Genomic DNA, 22,107 nt, shown 5'->3' on the forward strand with positions numbered 1-22,107 from the left:
CAGTCTGCCTGAGTTCAGCCTCATATCTCCCAATGATGTGCAGAATGCCAATGTCTTAAACTACAGATCTGCTCTGCCAAGGATGCTATTGGAATGTCATCATGGGTCTTTAGCAGGCAGGAGGCGGAGGATGAGCTCCCCCATGCCCAGGAAGTAGACCACCTGAGCGATGCCAAATAAGGGCGCGATGACCAGAGCACGGCAGTATGCACCTTTCAGGAAGGCAGAATAACCCTCGTGATGTAAGATTTACCTGATGTTGTGAAAGTTGATTCAGAAAGAAAAAGGGATTAAAAAAAGGGACAGCTGACAAAGTGTATGTCCAACCAATGGTGATGTATAAATACACACACAGAGAGAGAGAGAGAGAAAGAGAGAGACACACACACACACACACACACACACACACATACACACACACATACACACACTGTTCAGATGGGCGAACAAAGGGAAATAGATGACAGAGAAAGGAACGTCCCTGCACAAGAGAAAACAGGATCACAGTGGCATGCACAATGTGCTTGTGTGTTTGAATCTGTGTGCATGGGAACATGGCCATGCATGTGTGTTTTTGCTCAACCTTAGTACGGTGGCTCCAAGGCCTTTGTACAATCCAGTGATCCCTTTCTGCTTCAAGGTCTTTGGTGAGCTGAAGGGCTGTGGGAGACTTCGGTCTCAGACCGTCCAAAGCAGCCTGTCCCCGTGCCTGTGCAATCACCCTCCTAGAGGCCTCTGCGAATCACACAGCAGCATCAGCCCAGCATCATCAACATGGGACAAGACGGAATAGCAATGCATGGTGAGAACATCAGCTGGTCTCCCTCTCACCTATTCGACCAGCATCTTGTAGCTGAATCTTCAGCATCTCCATTGGGGTGGCAACGATGACCTGTAGCGCGACATTTACACTGATATCACTCTCTGCACAGCTGCAACCAGGGCTCTGCGTTCATCACTGCAGATAATGAGGACACTGGCACCAGGACTGGACTAGGTTCGTCGCAAAGCCATCTGGCGCTGCAGTGTTGCTTAGAGCCACATGGGGGCAATAGGGAAACACAATGTCATAACTCACCTGGCAGGTACCCACCAGCATCTCGCGCAGAAGAGTTAGTTTCTGGCTGGGGGGGGGAGGATGTGAGGTAAAACTGAGAGACATACTTCACAACTAAATATTATCGACAAGAAACTGGTCATTCGATGCTCTTTTTTTTTTTAACCCATTTTCACATATTATGAGTCCAATTCAAATATGCAAGTACAGAAAGAGAGAGAGACAGAGAGAGAGAGAGAGAGAGAGAGAGAGAGAGAGAGGTGGCAAAACAGACTCATACACAAGCAGCTTTAAAAAGTTAATAATTCACCATGTTCGGCTCAGCAGAACAGTCAATAATTCAACAGCCTGGTTTTAGTTGTCATGGAGACATACAAAGATGGTCCAAAGATAGTGCAAGAAGTAACAGTGTGGGTTTGTGAACAATCAAAACTTTCCAAAACATTTGCCAAAGACCTAATGATACACTTACTTCCTGAAATAAACAAGGTCTATGTTTTGATGTGGCTCTCGTGTCTAAGCTTGTTAAAAATTCAGTCAATACTGTAACTTCATATTACAATGCTTAAAATCAATGACTGTATGTAGAGATGGACATAGTGGCTCTATATACAGCCATCACTTAAAATGAATAGTGTTGCTACAGGATTCATCCTTTACAGCATAGTGTACTGTCACGTACCCATTCTTGGAAAGTTGTTGTCAAATTAAATCATTAGCAGCCAGCTTCATGGCTTTCTCTGGGGTGACGAGGGCCAGATGCAGCACCTTCAAATGATTGAAAGCACAATCGCAGCTGACTGAAAGCTCAGGATTTTGTTGTATGTGTGTGTGTGTGTGTGTGTGTGTGTGTGTATGGTCAGATTTTGTTTAGAGGAATAGTGATATGATAGTGACAGAACTTTAAATTCTGTTTTCTATTCGCTAAAACTTACCTCTCTACATACCAAAGTAACCGTCTGAGCGAATGGTTTTGATAAGGCAATCTGATCTAAGAGGCATGGTAGAAAATATTTTCAGCAGAATGAGGCAGAAGTACTTCTATATACTGTAACTCACTCTCTGTACTGCAGATATAGCTTTGAGATTAAAACAGACAGACTGGACAGCACATCAGCATTCTAAACCAAAACAATAAACAAGCAGTTGATTAAGTGTGTGAAACTGTTAAATGGAAGAAAACACTTTAAAAGTTGCTACTGATAAATATATTACAGGATATGTCTCAACAACTGCTTGATTTTAGGTGATCAATCATAAACATTTTGTAGGAAGGCATCAAAGTCAAAACTATTCCAGTGAGATGAAGATCTGAAGAACTGTCAGAACGTGCATAAAACACAGATGAGCACATTTTCCCTGTGTGCTTCCTGGTCAGATGTGCATTGCATTCCAAGTTAGTGAATGTGAACGTTTTTAAAAACACAGAAAAGCTGTCTGTAATCCTAGAAATTAATTTTGAAATATAACCTGCAAATGTCTCTCAATAAATCTCCTATTATGCAACTTTTATAGAGTTGGTAGTGATATTTGCCCCTTTTTTATCCATTCATGGTATACATCATGATAAACATCCTTGGCTCCAATGGAAGACATTGCTTTAAATGTAATTTCCATCAACTTCATGGGAGTAATTTCTGAAACCGCCTTAAATAGTGGGTGAGTTGGCCACTATTATGTCATTACTATGATAGTTAGCGGTCCAATTAGTTGCTGAGGTAATCAGTCTAGATGTTGGCACACTTAGAATAATTCAATTAAAGGTGTTTACAGAACTCTTCATAATGTCGATTTCTAACTATTGAGGTTTTGCCCACCCACATGCTGCTGTAGAGACGAGACCCATTTTGTTGGTTCTGGAGTCTAGTCTTAGCCAAGTCGATGGGAAATACACAAGTAACTCCAATCAATCCAGCAATCCCCCCCATTTATTAGCTTGGCAGGCAAACTGAGATAGAGAGAAATAGAGAGAATGAGTAAACAATATAGGCCTACTGGTAAATGAACCATGGAAAACACAATAAAAATATATAAAGTAAAGTAAACATTGTGAAAAATACTACCTGATTGTGTAGTCAGCCATCAGTTTAACTGCAGCAAAGCTCCCCCAGAAGCTGTCAGTTAGTCAACCTGACAACCAGCACACCATATTTGTGTCAGGTCTTATTTGATCTTATATTGAATACTGTACACAACAGTGTTGCAGTGTTGAGAGTTCACACATGTCTAGTCTAAGAAAAGCAATAACATGAAATAAGAAGCACAAACACTGTATAAAAAGCTGTAGGATGAAAAGCAAATTGCAATCAGTGTGTGAGAGTTTGCGTTCTATTTCTATCGGACACTTTCTTTAACCTCATGGGTTCCTTTTAAAAGAATTTTGAGAAAACACTGGCATCATTAACGGGATCAGTTGTTTCCAGTTTACAGCGTACTTTAATTTGATCTGGAAATTTCATTTCTCTGTGACATTACTGTCTTCTATTGCCTCCTTGGGGCAGGGAATCTGAGGTGAATTGGGTATTAGAGCCTCTTAATGTTCCATGAGCCCTGTAAAATGACCCATCTCTTAGAAAAGGGCAATTATACACACTCTCGCCCCACCCCGTGTCTCATCTTGCAATTCTGCCCCTGCTCCTTTCTTAAGCTCCCAATATTGAGATTCATATCCTTTGCTTGTAAGTGGGTGGTTATATTGCCTACACAACAGTGCTTGTACACCAATATCTGCCCAAGAGCTCATAATAAGTGTAAATATGGAATGGCGAGGAGTAGCAACTCAGTGAAAATAAATCACTTAATGATAATATGTGGGTAACATATCAGGGCTGCTTCACACAAATATGCAGTATCTTAAACACAACCGACATCATGAATCTTAAACACTGTGGTACAGTAACCACAGCAACCAACTCTTCTCAGGCCCTAAACTAGCGCTACAATTACCATGGTAACCAATCATTGAGAAAAAGCAAAAGTTGTAATACTTTTTATGTGTATCACACAAGAACATGTGCACTCGTAAATAAACACATAAAAAATACATAAATGTAATCTACCACTCAACCACAGACTACACAACTGAAAATATTATAGGCCAAATTGCTCTACTAAATTATAGAAGGTAGCCTACACCATCTTTCTGTGATAGCTGCTTGAGTGATATATGAGCTCTCTCTTCTCTTCTAAATCCCATTTTCCACATCTACCTCATTACAGCCCTTTCCTTCTCCAGCCTGAGTGAGTGCTCCTTCCTGTCCTCTGTATCAGCAGATTTGTAACAATATACTGGTGACCTAACCATTGGTTTTGTTTCTTAAATAAATCAGGCTGTGCTTTGTATATCTCAGAGTCAATGTAGGTTCTCTGTGTCCAAATAGTAGGCCTAATAACATTCAAACAAGACTGCTGATTTTTTCCCCATGCATTACGGTATCTGAAATTATGAAATGCTAAAATAGTGAACACGCAGAACCATTTCATTTGACTGAGTTTCACATATTGATTGTGTTTATCAAAGAGAAGGCATTTTAGTGATCAAGCGCATATCATAAAGTCATACAAAGGAATAAGAATGATTCCCAATACTGAAAATTGTATGTGTTTGCCCTGAATTGTATTGCAATGCAATGTGTCTGTTTTCAGGCACCATAATGATGAATGATGTGCACTGCTTGAATGAGAATCACATTGGTTGGTTGAGAAATGTACAACATTAAACAAGTATTTTTGTGTTTTGATCATTTTCATGGTGGACTATGGGATAATTCAGTGGGATAATCATAATATGTATGCAGTTATCCTCAAAACATAAGTAACACCCAAATTATAGTGAGAAAACAAGCAAAATGCCAAATGAAGGAAGACAATAAAGAAAACAGTCTTACTTGATTAAATGGTAGGCCTATGCCCCTGCACACCTTTCACTTTTGTTGTTCACATCCCCACTTATCTCCCACTCTCTTGCTCCCTTCCTCTTTTATCATTCTTAGTCAAGTCATTGGGGGGCAGTTTTGGGTTAGGGTGTGTGTGTGTGTGTGTGTGTGTGTGTGTGTGTGTGTGTATGTGTGTGTGTGTGTGTGTGTGTGTGTGTGTGTGTGTGTGTGTGTGTGTGTGCGTGCGTGCGTGCGTGTGTGTGTGTTCGTGAGAATGAGGGGTATTATGTTTCGACTAAAATGCTTGCACTCACACAATACAGAAGCTTGAAAGAGTTCTGAAGGAGTGTCCAGTCTAAAGTCTGCCCTGAATAGAGGAATTGTTTTGTTCAGTTAATACTCAGCTTTGAGACAGAGATAGATAGATAGATTAGCCTACTTGTTGTCTATGTTCATTTTCACATAGCCTACTATCAACCATGGTTTAGAATCAAACTATTTAGTCCATTTGTTCAATTAGAAATCACACACACACACGCACGCACGCACACGCGTGAACATAATAAAAAGAGAAAGGCTATTTAGCAAGTCTCATAAAATGCAGGCCTAAGGTTCACAATCTTGCTCTCATCTAAAATACGCGTGCGCAATAAAATTAAAAATGACGCTATCACAGACAGTTTTCTCAACCAATTGAATTTCACCAAGGCCCGCCTACTTAAAGTTCTTCCGTTTTCCAAACCCGTTCTACTTCCTTTCCGCCCGTACGAGCTCTGCCGTGAACACACGATACCACGCTGTCTTAAAGTGAGTCTTGGATTAAGTCTTATTTTGTGGATAGCCACCACTGAAAACTAATAAAACGATTGAAGCAACTGTGCATTATACCATGTTGTAGTAAATATCAAAACAATATTCGCCTGAATCAAGAAGTTTGTTTATTTTTCGAGGATGCTAACTTGGGTCTGCTAACGCTAATTTACAATACCATGTGTGGCCGAGTCGTATTTCATGTTCTGGTTGCCTGACGTGGTCAGATAGTGGGGAAACCCGTGTTTTAACATTTTATGAGGCGTTAACGCACTTACACCCTTATTGTGGTGGTATTGTATCATAATGTAAAGCAGCTAGTCAACTGTGAGGTAAGAGTGGTAGTTAACACTAGGACGCGATTAGGTTTGCTAAAACGTGTAGCAGGCTAATGGTGGTAAGTAATTTCTGTATATTCTATCTTGACTATGATTTCAGGATGCGTTACGTAGCTGCATACCTGCTCGCTTCCCTCGGAGGCAAGGATAGCCCAAATGCCGCCGATATCAAGAAAATCCTTGAGAGCGTTGGCATTGAGGCCGATGACACACGTCTGGAGAAGGTACCTAGCTGCTATACTTAACCACAACTTCATTGAAATGATCAGGCTGGTTGGTTTGATGTGTTCATATCGTATTGCAGAAACCTTTTAAATGTTGTAATTGTGACTTAATTCTAACACACGTCTGTGATACCAGTTGGTACTACTGACAGTTTGTACTTAAAAGGTGTATTTAAATCTAGGCCTTGTACATACTGCATACGCAATGGCTGTTGCTCATTGGCAGTGTTCCGGATGATGACTGTGATGAAGCTTAAAATGTCCCTTATGATCACAGGTTGTCTCTGAACTCAGTGGCAAGAATGTAGAAGAGGTGATTGCTCAGGGTAAGTTTGTTCACATGTGTCTGCATACAAATACAAAGCTAATATTTAAATATGCATTTCCAACTTACTTGACCGCTCACTGCAGATTGTTTTTGTTTTAAATACTGTTAATGTGTCTTGCCCCACAGGCTACGGTAAACTGGCCAGCGTACCCTCCGGAGGAGCTGTGGCGGTGGCCGCCTCTGGTGGTGGATCTGGTGGAGCTGCTGCCCCTGCTGCAGGTCAGTTACCACAACTTCACTGGGATGAGGGATGCTGTTGCACTTAATGCGAATGATTATGTTCTGCTAGTTCCTGATGGAGACTTTGTTTTCTGATTAAGTACACCAGTGTTTACAAGTGAAGTTGATAAATACCACATTAGCTTGATTTGAATGGGTATTAAAATTAAGACCTTGTATTCTAAGACTGAGCAGGAAATGTATCTCACTATTGCCCTCAAAATTCATGTACCCTCCTGTCATCACTTGCTATTGATGTCATTAGTTTGTGACTGGGTGGAACATTGATAATGTAATGAGTAGCTGTAACATGTCACAGGTGTGGCGACATTGTTCACATGGTACTTCCATATCCTTTCAGTCAGTGATCACATGTAAAGAGCAAGGTCTTTTCACACACCCCCCCCCCCCCCCCCCCATCTCTGGATAATCCTATTCATGGGTTACATCAGGTCCCTTGCTACCATGTAGTCTGCATTCATAAACTAGGGCCCCGATTTTACACACCGGTGGCAAGGGACCTGATGAAATCCACGAAATGTGTGTTTCAGTGCCAGTTAGGTTGATGGCAGTTAGATTGATTTTGACAGCATTGCTCATGCAATGTGGTGTGTGTGTTCAGTGTGTTTTCGGTTTACGGAAAGCTCCTGTAAATCCTGTCTAGCAAATTTGAGTTTGATCTTTTCCCCTGTGGTTGCCCTGTGACTGACCCTGTCCTTCTGTCCACAGCTGCTGAGGAGAAGAAGGAAGAGAAGAAAGAGGAGTCTGAGGAATCTGAGGATGACATGGGATTCGGACTCTTCGATTAAACTTCTTTGGACTAAAATAAAATATTTGTACAAACTCCCAGACTCCATTCATTTTTTTTTTTTAAATGGTTACTCAACCACATCAGTGGTTTGTATGCCCTACTCTGTATATTGATTTTGATCAGTTCACCTAGTCAGAGTGAAAATCAGTCGGCATGCCTCCTTAGTATTTTGGGGTCCACGGGTCATGGAATTTCTGTAATATCGTCTTTTTGGAAAGTCTATTCCAGACCTTGAAAGTCAGGTACTTTTTGCGTATTTGTGGCAAAGTCATCAGTTGTGTTGTAGGGTTTGTGTTGTAAATTATGTTAAATGTTTCATAACATTTGGTTATGTTTTGGTTATTAGGTTTGCTGCTCTAGTAGTTGTGGTTAACCCAACTTTGTATCTTCATGCCACACCACTGAACAAAATATTCAGTCTACAGTTGACTTTGGACTTACAGAAGAAGTAAATATACACCCTACAGCAAACTGACATGAAAGGTGTGTCCACTGTCAATTAATGTAGTGAACTATGATAACCATACTGGATGTCTAAATAGCATGCATCTTGGTATGTCCAGTCCACTGATTAAACAGATAAAGCTTCCATAAATGCAGGTATATTTTATTCAAACACATTCTTCTGGCAGTCGGGTAGTGAAGATGACCGATTCAGTATTGGTCAGGGAGGCCTGCAGGTCTGAAGTGGTTTGGATCGTTTCCTTCACGGCCATGGCGATTGGCCTCCTGATCTGCTTCAGAGTCTTCATGCCCCCGGCCGCTATTTCCTTGCCATCCTTCACGGGAATTACTGAAAAGAGAAGGGTACTGTATATTTAATTGAGAGAAATAAACAGAATTCATCATTGCTCAATTTGTATTCTGATCAAATGGCTTTAACTTTGGAACTAAATTATTTTAAGAATCACCTGATCACTTCAGCTGCCCATTTGCCACCAGGACCCCTTTGGGCAGCGTCATAGTTTCCCCGGGCATGGAAGTACTTGTCTGAGTCTTTCCAGTTGACATCCTTCATGTCCGAATAGGCACGCCACATGTCCCTTGCCCCTGCAATGTATTGAACAGAACAGGACTGTGACAGTTGAACTTCCACGGCACTGAATAAAATAACTGCATGCAGTGCATCATAAACATGGCGTATAGACCTACGCTACTATCCTTACAAATGAGCAGAGATACACATCAAGGGCTTACCCTGGATAGCCTCCCCTGGAAAATTGTACCACTGAGCTTGAATGACAGCTACAGAAGCCAGTGTAGCCAGGAGCAGCCTCATCTCTGCAATTTACTGCGAGAAAACCCAACAAGAAGTCAACAACTATAGGTAAACACTACAATTCTATTTTAAAGCTGAGAGCGTGGAGATGTTATAATGTAAAATGTTTTTTTTCCATCTGAGAGCAGCCTACTTACAGTTCTTGTGTTCAGAGAAATTTGATTTCACGGGTCGCTCTCTTCCACATCGGAATAGTTTGCCACTTTATATAGCCCTCAAGTTTGGTAGGATTGGGTAAGGGTTGGAATTTCCAGGAAAAAAATTGTTGTCTCTGACGAAAGGCTCTAATACGCTATAATACCTGTCGTGCAAATAGCTCATTGCAGTAACAATCACTGAGATCTCAGTGATTGTTATTGCAATGGGCTATTTGCACAACAGGTATTATTAGCGTATTAGCCTTTCGTGCAAGTATAATCCCGTGCGAATAGGGCTGAGCTAGGAATAAGATGTCAGATGTCAGAGACAACAATTAGCCTACCTTTTTTTCCTGGAAATTCCAACCCTTACCCAGTCCTACCAAACTTGAGGGCTATATAAAGTGGCAAACTATTCCGATGTGGAAGAGAGCGAAATCAAATTTGACGGCATTCTTATTATCACCGGACGTCTGTGTTTGGCCTATACAGTCATTTGCGGCGGAATTTTTACTTTACAAATTACATATACATTCGCACGGGACTATAGATCAGGCACCTGAGGTTGAACTGTGAACATCTGGAAATTCCCTGTGTTTCAATCAGAATTTAGGCTAAATGTAAAATCAATAAGTTCATTAAGTTCATAAGTTCTTCAGGGCTGACATCTTTCTAAGGGGACCTTTGATTTTCTAAAGCATACATTCCAAATCCAAGATTCCTGGTTATGAACACATGCCTGTTTACAATCATTGCCCAATATCCAACAATCTTCTGTCTTCACTCAGCTCTCTGTCCACCTGGAAGGTTATAGGCACCATATTGTATATTAGCCTACTCATGCTTTACCCCTGAACAAAATATTCAGTTAACAGTTGATTTTGGAACTGAGAATAAATAAACACTTGACAGCAAACTGACATTATAAATGTTTGCACTGTTAATGAATGTTGTGAACTTCAAAAATATAAATGGCATGTGTGAAAGTTTGGGCTCTCTTCAACTTGAACAAATTGAAGGACATTAACTTGTTGAGACATTTGACAGCTCATGACATGTCAATACTTCATCTTGACGATCATCTGGTTTATGCCATTTCTAAGCTTCCCCTCCAACATTGCCCTGTGCCTATTCAGAGGGCACTTTCCCCACATGTTTTGGCCTACTATCAAATGCTTGACCTATTTAGAAAGCTGCATCTTTCTTGGGAAATAATCCAAAATAATTGTGTCAATTACTTGCACAGAGTTACAGAAAGTAGAAAATATTTTTTCCCTTTCTACTACAAACATCTTTGAACTGACTTCATTTCAGCCCTTAGTCACTTGAGTCACTAATAAACATCTATGTGATGCCAGTACAACTGCAGTTTTACTGAAAAAGGTGTAGATGAAGGCATGCCTTGTAGCCTATATACACAGTGGCTGTTGCTCTTTGGTAGTAGGCCATTCTGATTCTGAAATCTGAATGATAAATGTGATGAAGCTAGAAATGTCTCTTATGATCAGGTTGTCTCTGAACTCAGGGGTAAGAAGAATGTAAAAGAGTTGATTGCTCAAGGTAAGTTTGTTCATACTTTTGTCTGCAAAAAATATAAAGCCAATAATATACATTTCCAACTTATCCAACATACACTTAATCAAATTCCATGATAATCCATGGTCCATGGGAACCCTGAATACTAAAGGCTGAGCCATACTGACTGATTCTTTCGCTCTGTCTAACCACTGTGACTGTGACCACTGGTAGACTGCGGTCAAATCGATAGGTCATACAAACCACTCCTGAGTAAACATTTTCAAAAAATGAAATCAAGTCTCAGAAATGAGAGTTTGTACATATACTTTATTTTTAGTCCAGACGAAGTTTCAAGAGTCTAAATCCCATGTCATCATCAGATTCCTCAGACTCAAGTTTGTGACAAGACCTTTATGTTTGATCACTGACTGAATTAATCCATTCAGTACCATGTAAACAAGGTCTACGTACCTGACATCTTATAGCTACATTATCAATTGCAAGAACATGTCAACATAAAGTCTCAGAATGCACCTTAAAATGTTAAGTGTCATGGCATATGGTATACCATACTAGATGGCTGTATGTCTAAATAGTATATACAGTACATCTACCGGTATGGATTTATGTTCAATGCAATTTTTTTAATAGACACTGATTAAACAGACAAAGCTTCAAAAAATGCAGGTAATCTATTTTATTCAAACACATTCTTCTGGCAGGCGGGTGAAGATGACTGATTCAGTATTTGTCAGGGAGGCCTGCAGGTCTGAAGTGGTTTGGATCGTTTCCTTCACGGCCATGGCGATTGGCCACCTGATCTGCTTCAGAGTCTTCATGCCCCCGGCCACTATTTCCTTGCCATCCCTCACGGGCATCGCTGAAAGAGAAGGGTTTATTTAATTGAGAGAAATGGACAGAATTCATCAATGCTCAATTTGTATTCTGATCAAATGGCTTTAACTTTGGCTTTGAATTTTAAGAATCACCTGATCACTTCAGCTGCCCATTTGCCACCAGGACCCCTTTGGGCAGCGTCATAGTTTCCTCGGGCATGGAAGTACTTGTCTGAGTCTTTCCAGTTGGCATCCTTCATGTCCGAATAGGCATTCCACATGTCCCTTGCCCCTGCAATGTATTGAACAGAAGGACTGTGACAGTTGAACTTCCACGTAACTACATTCAGTGCATCATATACATGGCGTATAGGCCTACTATCCTTACAAATGAGCAGAGATGCACATCAAGGGCTTACCCTGGATAGCCTCCCCTGGAAAATTGTACCACTGAGCTTGAATGACAGCTACAGAAGCCAGCAGTAGTGTAACCAGGAGCAGCCTCATCTCTGCAATTTACTGTGAGAAAACCCAAGAAGAAGTCAACAACTATAGGTACTAAACACTACAATTCTATTTTAAAGCTGAGTGTGTGGAGATGTTATAATGTAAAATGGTTGATTCGTCTGAGATAGCCTACTTACATGTATAGGTCTTGTGTTCAGAGAAATTTGTTCTCACAGGTCCTCCAATGTCTCTTCCACACCAGAATAGTGTGGCACTTTATATAGCCCTCAAGTTGGGTATATTGGGTAAGGGTTGGAATTTCCAAAAAAAAAAAAAAAAAAAGAATAAAGATAATTGTTGTCTCTGGACAAACCTGAGGTTGAACTGTGAACATCTGGAACTTCCCTGTTTCAATCAGAATTTAGGCTAAATGTAAAATCAATAAGTTCATTAGTCTTCAGGGCTGACATCTTTCTGGGGACCTTTGATTTTCTAAAGCATACATGTTTCCAAATCCAAGATTCCCGGTTATGAACACATGCCTGTTTACAATCATTGCCCAATTCCCAACAATCTTCTGTCTCTTCACTCAGCTCTCTGTCCACCTGGAAGGTTATAGGCGCCATATTGTATATTAAACTCATGTTTCACCCCTGAACAAAATATTCAGTTATCAGTTGGTGGAACTGAGAATAAATAAACACTTGACAGCAAACTGACATTACAGTACAAATGTTTGCACTGTTAATGAATGTTGTGAACTTCAAAAATATAATTATGACATGTGTGAAAGTTTGGGCACTCTTCAACTTGAACAAATTGAACATTTAGCCTACTTGTTAAGCCATTTGTCAGCTCATGACAATACCATAGGATTGAACTTCATCTGGTTTATGCCATTTCTAATCTTCCCCTGCAACATTGCGCTGTGCCTACATCAGAGGGCACTTTTCCCACATTTTGTGGCCCATCAAATGCTTGACCTCTTTAGAAAGCTGCAACCGTTGAATGTCTTAGGAAATAATCCAAAATAATTGTGTGAATTACTTGCACATGGGTTACAGAAAGTAGAATACTATTTTTTCCCTTTCTACCAAGTTACATCTTTGAACTGACCTCATTTCAGCCCTTAGTCACTTGAGTCACTAAACGATGCTAGTTAGTACAACTGGCAGTTTTACTGAAAAGGTGTAGATTAAGGCCTTGTACATACATACTGTTGCTGTTGCTCTTAGGCTATTCTGAATGCTAAACTATGTGATGAAGCTAGAAATGTCTCTTATGATCACAGGTTGTCTCTGAACTCAGTGGCAAGAATGTGGAAGAGGTGATTGCTCAGGGTAAGTTTGTTCATACTTGTGTCTGCAAAAAATATAAAGCCAATAATATACATTTCCAACTTATCCAACATTTCCAACTTATCCGACCGAATGTGTCTTGCCCCACAGGCTACGGTAAACTGGCCAGCGTACCCTCCGGAGGAGCTGTGGCGGTGGCCGCCTCTGGTGGTGGATCTGGTGGAGCTGCCCCTGCTGCAGGTCAGTTACCACAACTTCACTGGGATGAGGGATGCTGTTGCACTTAATGGACATGAGAAACAAAGGTGGGCTAACCACACCTACTCAAGCAGTAAACCTAATAACCAAAATATAACCAATTATATTGTAATGCCTTTTAGTAAGTACATTTCTCACTGCTACAACAACATTCCCTGATATTTCATGACTTCGCCATGCACAAACATGATAAAACTCCCTCACTTTCTATGTCCGGAATACACTTAACAAACTTCCATGATATCCCATGGTCCATGGGAACCCTGAATACTAAAGGCTGAGCCATACTGACTGATTCTTTCGCTCTGTCTAACCACTGTAACTTTAAGTAAACTGGTCAAATCGATAGATTATTCAAACCACTGCTGAGTAACCATTTTCAAAAAATGAAATCAAGTCTCAGAAATGAGAGTTCGTACATATACTTTATTTTTTAGTCCAGACAAAGTTTCAAGAGTCTAAATCCCATGTCATCATCAGATTCCTCAGACTCAAGTTTGTGACAAGACCTTTATGTGTGATCACTGACTGAATTAATCCGTTCAGTACCATGTAAACAAGGTCTACGTACCTGACATCTTATATCAATTGCAAGAACATACAGTCTCAGAATGCACCTTAAAATGTTAGGTGTCATGGCATATGGTATACCATACTAGATGGCTCTATGTCTAAATAGTATGTATGCATCTACCGATATGGATTTATGCCCAATGTAATTCTTTAATAGACACTGATTTAACAGACAAAGGTTCCAAAAATGCAGGTAATCTATTTTATTCAAACACATTCTTCTGGCAGTCGGGTAGTGAAGATGACTGATTCAGTATTGGTCAGGGAGGCCTGCAGGTCTGAAGTGGTTTGGATCGTTTCCTTCACGGCCATGGCGATTGGCCACCTGATCTGCTTCAGAGTCTTCATGCCCCCGGCCGCTATTTCCTTGCCATCCCTCACGGGCATCGCTGAAAGAGAAGGGTTTATTTAATTGAGAGAAATGGACAGATTTCATCCTTGCTCAATTTGTATCCTGATCAAATGGCTTTAACTTTGGACAAAACTCTTTTAAGGATCACCTGATCACTTCAGCTGCCCATTTGCCACCAGGACCCCTTTGGGCAGCGTCATAGTTTCCCCGGGCATGGAAGTACTTGTCTGAGTCTTTCCAGTTGGCATCCTTCATGTCCGAATAGGCATTCCACATGTCCCTTGCCCCTGCAATGTATTGAACAGAAGGACTGTGACAGTTGAACTTCCACGGCACTGAATGAAGTAACTACATTCAGTGCATCATAAACATGGCGTATAGGCCTAGCCTACTATCCCTACAAATGAGCAGAGATACACATCAAGGGCTTACCCTGGATAGCCTCCCCTGGAAAATTGTACCACTGAGCTTGAATGACAGCTACAGAAGCCAGCAGTAGTGTAGCCAGGAGCAGCCTCATCTCTGCAATTTACTGTGAGAAAACCCAACAAGAGTCAACAACTAGGTACTAAACACTGCAATTCTATATTAAAGCTGAGTGTGTGGAGATGTTATCATGTAAAATGGTTGATTCTTCTGAGATAGCCTACTTACATGTATAGGTCTTGTGTTCAGAGAAATTTGTTCTCACAGGTCCTCCAATGTCTCTTCCTCACCAGAATAGTGTGGCACTTTATATAGCCCTCAAGTTGGGTGTATTGGGTAAGGGTTGGAATTTCCAAAAAAAAAAGAATAAAGATAATTGTTGTCTCTGGACAAACCTGAGGTTGAACTGTGAACATCTGGAAATTCCCTGTTTCAATCAGAATTTAGGCTAAATGTAAAATCAATAAGTTCATTAGTCTTCAGGGCTGACATCTTTCTGGGGACCTTTGATTTTCTAAAGCATACATGTTTCCAAATCCAAGATTCCCGGTTATGAACACATGCCTGTTTACAATCATTGCCCAATTCCCAACAATCTTCTGTCTCTTCACTCAACTCTCTGTCCACCTGGAATGTTATAGGCACCATATTGTATATTACACTCATGTTTCACCCCTGAACAAAATATTCAGTTATCAGTTGGTGGAACTGAGAATAAATAAACACTTGACAGCAAACTGACATTACAGTACAAATGTTTGCACTGTTAATGAATGTTGTGAACTTCAAAAATATAATTATGACATGTGTGAAAGTTTGGGCACTCTTCAACTTGAACAAATTGAACATTTAGCCTACTTGTTGAGCCATTTGTCAGCTCATGACAATACCATAGGATTGAACTTCATCTGGTTTATGCCATTTCTAAGCTTCCCCTCTGACATTGCACTGTGCCTACTTCAGAGGGCACTTTTCCCACATTTTATGGCCTACCATCAAATGCTTGACCTCTTTAGAAAGCTGCAACCGTGTAGCTTCTTGGGAAATAATCAAAAATAATTGTGTGAATTACTTGCACAGGGTTATTATTGGGTGTATTGATCGACAGTGATCTAAATTTCAACAGCCACATGAAAATGATAACTAAATCAGCTTTTTACCACCTCAAAAATATTGCCAAACTGAGAGGGCTAATGTCAAAACATGATTTAGAAAAACTCATTTATGCATTTATCTCTAGCAGGGTTGATTACTGCAATGGACTGTTTACAGGCCTTCCTAAAAAGACTATCAAACAGCTTCAGGTGATTCAAAATGCAGCAGCTAGGGTTCTCACAAAAACGAAAAGGACTGAGCACATTACTCCAATTCTTAAATCTCTGCACTGGCTTCCAGTAAGTCACAGAATTGACTTTAAAGCTCTACTGCTTGTTTATAAATAAGTGAATGGAGCAGGACCTAAATACCTATCAGACGTGTTTCAGCAGGACACACCTTCTCGTCCTCTCAGGTATCAGGAGAAAAACCTGTTAGTAAAACCTGCTGTTAGAACTAAACATGGTGAAGCAGCTTTTAGCTGCTATGCAGCTCAGCTTTGGAACCAACTTCCGGATGACATTAAAAAGGCCCCAACTGCAGCCAGTTTTAAATCTAGACTTAAGACAAAATTGTTCTCAGATGCTTTCTGCTAAATGTCTTTTAATTATTCCACCTTGAGTCTTTTATGCTTTCTGTATAAATCTGTATTTTTAAATGATGTTATGCTTTCCTTATAAGTTTGATTTTGTTTTGGAAATTGAAACCTGATGTGTGTGATCCATCAACATGCCGGAGAATTGCACTCATGGTGAGTAGTACTGGTTTGTTCCTTTTAAGTACTACGTTCTGCCCCTGGTTGGGCAAAGGGAGATTCAGGTGAGTAGGGCCCCTGTTTGGGGATAGTTTTTGTTGGGTGGTAGTCAGCGTCAGGGCCGGCTGAGCTATCGGCCCTGGACATTAAGGTCTCCCCAGTAAGAAAGGAAATACTGTGTGCGCACACAGATGGGCCTACGTCATCGAATCTCCAAAGAGTGGCAACAGCTCTGGGTGTTTGAGAAGGATCACTATCACTGGTTTGCTAAATTAGACTCTGGCAAAGTCTATCTGTTAAAAACAGACGTGTCTTCTAGTTATTCCACCTTAACCCTCATCTTGTCCTTGGGGTCTGATATTTCATGACTTCACCACAAACATGATAAAACTCCCTCACTTTCTATGTCTGGAATACACTTAAACAAAATTCCATGATATTCCATGGTCCATGGGAACCCTGAATACTAAAGGCCGAGCCATACTGACTGATTCTTTCGCTCTGTCTAACCACTGTGACTTTAGGTAAACTGGTCAAATCGATAGGTCATACAAACCACTCCTGAGTAACCATTTTCAAAAAATGAAATCCAGTCTCAGATATGAGAGTTTGTACATATACTTTATTTTTAGTCCAGAAAAAGTTTCAAGAGTCTAAATCCCATGTCATCATCAGATTCCTCAGACTCAAGTTTGTGACAAGACCTTTATGTGTGATCACTGACTGAATTAATCCGTTCAGTACCATGTAAACCAGGTCTACGTACCTGACATCTTATAGCTACATTATCGATTGCAAGAACATGTCAACATAAAGTCTCAGAATGCACCTTAAAATGTTAAGTGTCATGGCATATGGTATACCATACTAGATGGCTGTATGTCTATGTACAGTGTATGCATCTACCGGTATGGATTTATGTCCAATGTAATTTTTTAATAGACACTGATTTAACAGACAAAGCTTCCAAAAATGCAGGTAATCTATTTTATTCAAACACATTCTTCTGGCAGTCGGGTAGTGAAGATGACAGATTCAGTATTGGTCAGGGAGGCCTGCAGGTCTGAAGTGGTTTGGATCGTTTCCTTCACGGCCATGGCGATTGGCCACCTGATCTGCTTCAGAGTCTTCATGCCCCCGGCCACTATTTCCTTGCCATCCCTCACGGGCATCGCTGAAAGAGGAGGGTTTATTTAATTGAGAGAAATGGACAGAACTGGTCATGGTCAGACTATGCTCAATTTGTATTCTGATCAAATGGCTTTAACTTTGGCTTTGAACACAATTATTTTAAGAATCACCTGATCACTTCAGCTGCCCATTTGCCACCAGGACCCCTTTGGGCAGCGTCATAGTTTCCCCGGGCATGGAAGTACTTGTCTGAGTTTTTCCAGTTGGCATCCTTCATGTCCGAATAGGCATTCCACATGTCCCTTGCCCCTGCAATGTATTGAACAGAAGGACTGTGACAGTTGAACTTCCACGGCACTGAATGAAGTAACTACATTCAGTGCATCATATACATGGCGTATAGGCCTAGCCTACTATCCCTACAAATGAGCAGAGATGCACATCAAGGGCTTACCCTGGATAGCCTCCCCTGGAAAATTGTACCACTGAGCTTGAATGACAGCTACAGAAGCCAGCAGTAGTGTAGCCAGGAGCAGCCTCATCTCTGCAATTTACTGTGAGAAAACCCAACAAGAGTCAACAACTAGGTAATAAACACTACAATTCTATATTAAAGCTGAGTGTGTGGAAATGTTATCATACTGTATGTGAAATGGTATTCATCTGAGATAGCCTACTTACATGTGTGGTTCTTGTGTTGTTCAGAGATATTTGATTTCACGGGTGCCCCAGGTCTTTTCCACACCATGAATCGTGTGCCACTTTATAGCCCTCAAGTTTGGTAGGATTGGGTAAGACTTGGATTTTCCAAAAGAATATTTATTTATTTATTGTCTCTGGACAAACCTGAGGTTGAACTGTGAACATCTGGAAATTCCCTGTTTCAATCAGAATTTAGGCTAAATGTAAAATCAATAAGTTCATTAGTCTTCAGGGCTGACATCTTTCTGGGGACCTTTGATTTGCTAAAGCATACATGTTTCCCAATCAGAGATTTCCAGTTATGAACACATGTCTGTTTACAATCATTGCCCAATTCCCAACAATTTTCTGTCTCATCTTCACACATCTCGCTGTCAATAGAACCCTAATGAGATCACAAAGGAAGTAAATAAACAACAGCAAACTGATTTTAAAAGTGTTTGCGCTGTGAATAAATGAACTTATAATTATCAAAAATCTAAATATATAATTATGGCATGTCTGAAATTTTGGGCACTCTTGAACAAGTCGAAGAACTTTAACTTATTAATCCATTTGACAACTCATGACAAAACCACAGGATTTAACATAATATGGTTTATGCCAGTGTTTCTTAACTGGTGGGTCTGGTGGGTCTACATTTTTGATTAAATTTAATTGAGACACCGTAACATTCATTAAAGCGCTAGAGACTGTACATGAAAAAGGTTGTCGTAGAAAATATGGTGCAATTTATTTAGAATGTTTGGGGGCAAGTGCACTGTGGAACATAGATATTATAAAGCTTTGCTATATTCATGCTGTGGAAGGTACACTGTCTCAAAGATTAACAAATCTGTGAATTCACCGTGGATCTGGTTTACAGTAATACCAGAAAAACAAATATGCTCCCTTCACCCAGCAGGGAGTGAAGAGCGCCAAATATATTTGTGCAATCAGTTGGAACACAGATCTTGGCAAGTCATATGCCCGACTGCACATCTTTTCCTACGAGTCATGCCTTGAATTCGGTGCCTGGCCAGATGAGTGTGTGACTGTGAGATAGAGAAGGGATGCAGCAACATGTGTTCACTCTGTGCTGTGTCCAGCTTGTACTAAAACAATGTGGTATTATACTGTATATAGCAAATGTTACCTCCTTATGAACGGTCATCATCATCAGACTCAACATTGCAAGGGGTAAGTGATTTCACCCTGGAAATAGCCTTGAACTGTGGACAAATTATAAAAATATTGCTGAAAAAAAAAAAGATTTTTTTGATTTGTGTGTGTGTGTGTGTGTGTGTGTGTGTGTGTGTGTGTTTGTGTGTGTGTGTGTGTGTGTGTGTGTGTGTGTGTGTGTTTGTGTGTGTGTGTGTGTGTGTGTGTGTGTGTGTGTGTGTGTGTGTGTGTGTGTGTGTGTGTGTGTGTGTGTGTGTGTGTGTGTGTGTGTGTGTGTGTGTGGCATTTTGCTTTTATTTTATTTAACACTGTGCCTCGTTCAGGCAATTACAATAAGTTAAATGTGCAATATGCAAAATCAAAGCACTGGTTTAATGCTACTGGCTTTATGAACATAATTTATTCCTGTCTGTTTAAGGGACTTTTAATCAGGTTCCAATGTTTACATTTCTCCTGACTATCAACACTCAAACAAATTACTGCATAGAATTTTCACTGTAGTTGGTATGAAGACAGATGTTGGCATGACAGTTGAGTACCATATCAGTATGATTGTTCTATGATCTACCACTAGAGGGAGCACCAGCATTGCCTAGGCACTAGCCTAGGCTAGTGCCATATAGGGCACTAGCCTAGGCTAGCGCCCACTAATCCAGCGCGAACTTTATGGGCGCTGCCATCTTGAATATCGCCATTACTGCGTGCCTGCGAGTGTGACGAGTGACACTTGCCTGTGCTTTTCAATGAAAGCATCCTGTCAGAGAATGTCTAACAAGAGATCCCGCTCATGAAAGAAAATGTCAGGTGAAAGGGAACATTGGATCAATGATGTCAGACTGTGCCAAAACTTACCAATGAAGGTAATTTATTAACAACATAAGGTATTAAGACGTGTATTAATGACAGCTAACCTCTGCAACAGCCGCCTATGGAACCAACGGGCTAATTTCTTAGCAGCCAGTCACGCAGTAATGGCGGTTTTGTGTTACTTCCGTGTTTCGCTGGATTAGTGTATAGGCTCTGGCCTAGGCCCCTAATGGGCAAGCCCCGTATGGGAAATTCCCACTCATTAGATTTCAGTCAGATGAGATTAGTCAGGATTCATCTCTGAGGAACAAACTTGTCAGGGCATAAGACATTTTCTCTTTGATTCTCTTTCACTTAAAGCAAGCAATGTTTCCATCATGTCTCGTAACAATGGATATGTGTTATATAATGTTATAATACTAAGTTACATTAATAACTTAGATTTATATAGTGCATTTCAAGGTAGGCTTCCCAAACTTTCTTTATAACACTCTGAGAGAAAAACACAAGAGGATAGTAATACTTATGGTGACCACTGCCAGCCAAGATATTATAGGCTGGTGAACAGGTGAATTTTGAGTCCAAAGAGATGGTAGCCATAACCGTAGTTCAGTGTCAGTGTCATATGGGATATTACACACTACAGCTATGAGCAAAAACAATCCAGCAAGCTAAATTGCAATTCATGAACTCATTAAACTTGTTATCAGATCATTACAGAGATTTACACCAGCAAAGCACTTTTATGGTAAGATGGAAAATGAGCCTGATGGACACTGTGTCTGCATATAGAGACTTAAAATGTTCCGGGAACCATGGCAGATAACAACACCAAGGCTGTGAGATTTCCATATAAATATATAAGCCTCCTTATCAGAACATACTGACTGATAAAATGACATTATCTGTACTATACGTAGGGATGTAGTAGTAAAATAAGAGGGTAAACTATTAACTCCGTGATCTTGGAGGCGGACAGTGCCATGTGGTATCATTTTTTTAAAAAGGCATTCAGAACATGTTTGATGATGGTGGAGCCTATTGTCCATTGTTTATAACAATACCAAGAGTGTTGATGAGTGTACATATTGTGAATGTGGAGGATAAAGTGTGATTTTTGAATGTTAAAAGTTGCAATAGGTGAATAAACTCTTTTGAGATCTGGATAAACTCTAATAAGAGGTGGATTTCTGAAATTTCAGAGGTTGATAAACTGCATTTATTTGTGTTTAGCCTCCACTACATCCTTGCATATAAGTTACTGTGAATATCACTGAACTGTCAGTATGTGATTCTCAACCTTGTTGTCCTCAATAGCCCCGTGTCCAGGGATATATCCGGTCTGATAACCTGTCTGGCAGTCATTGTGGCCTGATCTGTGCACACTCCAGAGTTCAATGTAGTCAGTCAAGGTTATTCCATTAGACCTCATAAAAAACATTTTAGGAACTGCTTTTGCCATTACAGCGATTTGACTCTGAGTATCGTTCTTCTGGCAATGTGTGTTTCCAGAGAACTTTTATCATAAGAGAGGCAAATTACCATGATCCTCCAATTGGAACACATGTTACCGGTTATGATTGGCCAGCAAGATTGCTCAAAGTCACCTCATATCACCTTTAAATAGCCCATCACAAGCAGAATCTGTCTTTCCTATTCTCCACATAATGT

The 22,107-nt window shown here is 40.4% G+C and overlaps 6 protein-coding genes across 6 annotated transcripts in view; 2 read left to right on the forward strand and 4 right to left on the reverse strand.

Annotated features, from left to right (window-relative positions):
• Positions 1-99: 99 nt before the first annotated feature.
• slc25a22b (solute carrier family 25 member 22b) lies at positions 100-1,139 on the reverse strand. The gene is made up of 4 exons (XM_062549950.1): positions 1,079-1,139; positions 832-892; positions 584-735; positions 100-162 (listed from the first exon to the last, which is right to left on the reverse strand). Exons 1-4 carry the CDS (start codon positions 1,097-1,099, stop codon positions 100-102), a joined length of 297 nt encoding a protein of 98 aa, XP_062405934.1. The 5' UTR covers positions 1,100-1,139.
• Positions 1,140-5,640: 4,501 nt separating this feature from the next.
• On the forward strand, positions 5,641-7,695 carry rplp2l (ribosomal protein, large P2, like). The gene is made up of 5 exons (XM_062549748.1): positions 5,641-5,739; positions 6,181-6,304; positions 6,582-6,630; positions 6,759-6,851; positions 7,581-7,695. Exons 2-5 carry the CDS (start codon positions 6,182-6,184, stop codon positions 7,658-7,660), a joined length of 345 nt encoding a protein of 114 aa, XP_062405732.1. The 5' UTR covers positions 5,641-5,739; position 6,181; the 3' UTR covers positions 7,661-7,695.
• A 558-nt stretch (positions 7,696-8,253) lies between these two features.
• Positions 8,254-12,148, reverse strand: LOC134096203 (serum amyloid A-1 protein-like). The gene is made up of 7 exons (XM_062549951.1): positions 12,077-12,148; positions 11,852-11,951; positions 11,586-11,724; positions 11,344-11,476; positions 8,860-8,950; positions 8,574-8,712; positions 8,254-8,455 (listed from the first exon to the last, which is right to left on the reverse strand). The coding sequence occupies exons 2-7, from the start codon at positions 11,937-11,939 to the stop codon at positions 8,317-8,319; spliced, it is 729 nt and encodes a 242-aa protein (XP_062405935.1). The 5' UTR covers positions 11,940-11,951; positions 12,077-12,148; the 3' UTR covers positions 8,254-8,316.
• A 1,693-nt stretch (positions 12,149-13,841) lies between these two features.
• LOC134095406 (serum amyloid A-5 protein-like) lies at positions 13,842-15,099 on the reverse strand. Its single transcript, XM_062548924.1, has 4 exons — positions 15,015-15,099; positions 14,793-14,892; positions 14,509-14,647; positions 13,842-14,397 (listed from the first exon to the last, which is right to left on the reverse strand). The coding sequence occupies exons 2-4, from the start codon at positions 14,878-14,880 to the stop codon at positions 14,259-14,261; spliced, it is 366 nt and encodes a 121-aa protein (XP_062404908.1). The 5' UTR covers positions 14,881-14,892; positions 15,015-15,099; the 3' UTR covers positions 13,842-14,258.
• Positions 15,100-17,608: 2,509 nt separating this feature from the next.
• On the reverse strand, positions 17,609-18,562 carry LOC134095407 (serum amyloid A-5 protein-like). Its single transcript, XM_062548926.1, has 4 exons — positions 18,448-18,562; positions 18,221-18,320; positions 17,937-18,075; positions 17,609-17,809 (listed from the first exon to the last, which is right to left on the reverse strand). The coding sequence occupies exons 2-4, from the start codon at positions 18,306-18,308 to the stop codon at positions 17,671-17,673; spliced, it is 366 nt and encodes a 121-aa protein (XP_062404910.1). The 5' UTR covers positions 18,309-18,320; positions 18,448-18,562; the 3' UTR covers positions 17,609-17,670.
• A 1,019-nt stretch (positions 18,563-19,581) lies between these two features.
• Positions 19,582-22,107, forward strand: part of sh3gl3a (SH3-domain GRB2-like 3a) — a 35,320-nt gene continuing 32,794 nt past the window's right edge. The window contains exon 1 of the mRNA XM_062549303.1: positions 19,582-19,647. Within this exon, the coding sequence (XP_062405287.1) occupies positions 19,597-19,647 (51 nt within the window). The 5' untranslated portion in view covers positions 19,582-19,596. The remainder of the gene's footprint in view (positions 19,648-22,107) is intronic.

This window comes from Sardina pilchardus, chromosome 11 (genome assembly GCF_963854185.1).
Source record: "Sardina pilchardus chromosome 11, fSarPil1.1, whole genome shotgun sequence".
NCBI lineage: Eukaryota > Metazoa > Chordata > Actinopteri > Clupeiformes > Clupeidae > Sardina > Sardina pilchardus.

Bases quoted from the DNA above. Each gene is read 5' to 3' on its own strand.
- rplp2l (XM_062549748.1), top strand. From the start codon at position 6,182: ATGCGTTACGTAGCTGCATACCTGCTCGCTTCCCTCGGAGGCAAGGAT. The intron at 6,305-6,581 runs GTACCTAGCTGC...TTATGATCACAG, and splicing joins ATGACACACGTCTGGAGAAG to GTTGTCTCTGAACTCAGTGG. The intron at 6,631-6,758 runs GTAAGTTTGTTC...CTTGCCCCACAG, and splicing joins AGAAGAGGTGATTGCTCAGG to GCTACGGTAAACTGGCCAGC.
- LOC134095407 (XM_062548926.1), bottom strand. From the start codon at position 18,308: ATGAGGCTGCTCCTGGCTACACTACTGCTGGCTTCTGTAGCTGTCATT. The intron at 18,076-18,220 runs GTAAGCCCTTGA...AATACATTGCAG, and splicing joins TCCAGGGGAGGCTATCCAGG to GGGCAAGGGACATGTGGAAT. The intron at 17,810-17,936 runs GTGATTCTTAAA...CTCCTCTTTCAG, and splicing joins TGGGCAGCTGAAGTGATCAG to CGATGCCCGTGAGGGATGGC.
- slc25a22b (XM_062549950.1), bottom strand. From the start codon at position 1,099: ATGCTGGTGGGTACCTGCCAG. The intron at 736-831 runs GTGAGAGGGAGA...TGTGATTCGCAG, and splicing joins ACAAGATGCTGGTCGAATAG to AGGCCTCTAGGAGGGTGATT. The intron at 163-583 runs GTTGAGCAAAAA...GGCATCGCTCAG, and splicing joins CTTGGAGCCACCGTACTAAG to GTGGTCTACTTCCTGGGCAT.
- LOC134096203 (XM_062549951.1), bottom strand. From the start codon at position 11,939: ATGAGGCTGCTCCTGGTTACACTACTGCTGGCTTCTGTAGCTGTCATT. The intron at 8,951-11,343 runs TACTGAATCAGT...TTCTCGCAGTAA, and splicing joins CTGCAGGCCTCCCTGACAAA to ATTGCAGAGATGAGGCTGCT. The intron at 8,713-8,859 runs GTAAGCCCTTGA...AATACATTGCAG, and splicing joins TCCAGGGGAGGCTATCCAGG to GGGCAAGGGACATGTGGCGT.
- LOC134095406 (XM_062548924.1), bottom strand. From the start codon at position 14,880: ATGAGGCTGCTCCTGGCTACACTACTGCTGGCTTCTGTAGCTGTCATT. The intron at 14,648-14,792 runs GTAAGCCCTTGA...AATACATTGCAG, and splicing joins TCCAGGGGAGGCTATCCAGG to GGGCAAGGGACATGTGGAAT. The intron at 14,398-14,508 runs GTGATCCTTAAA...CTTCTCTTTCAG, and splicing joins TGGGCAGCTGAAGTGATCAG to CGATGCCCGTGAGGGATGGC.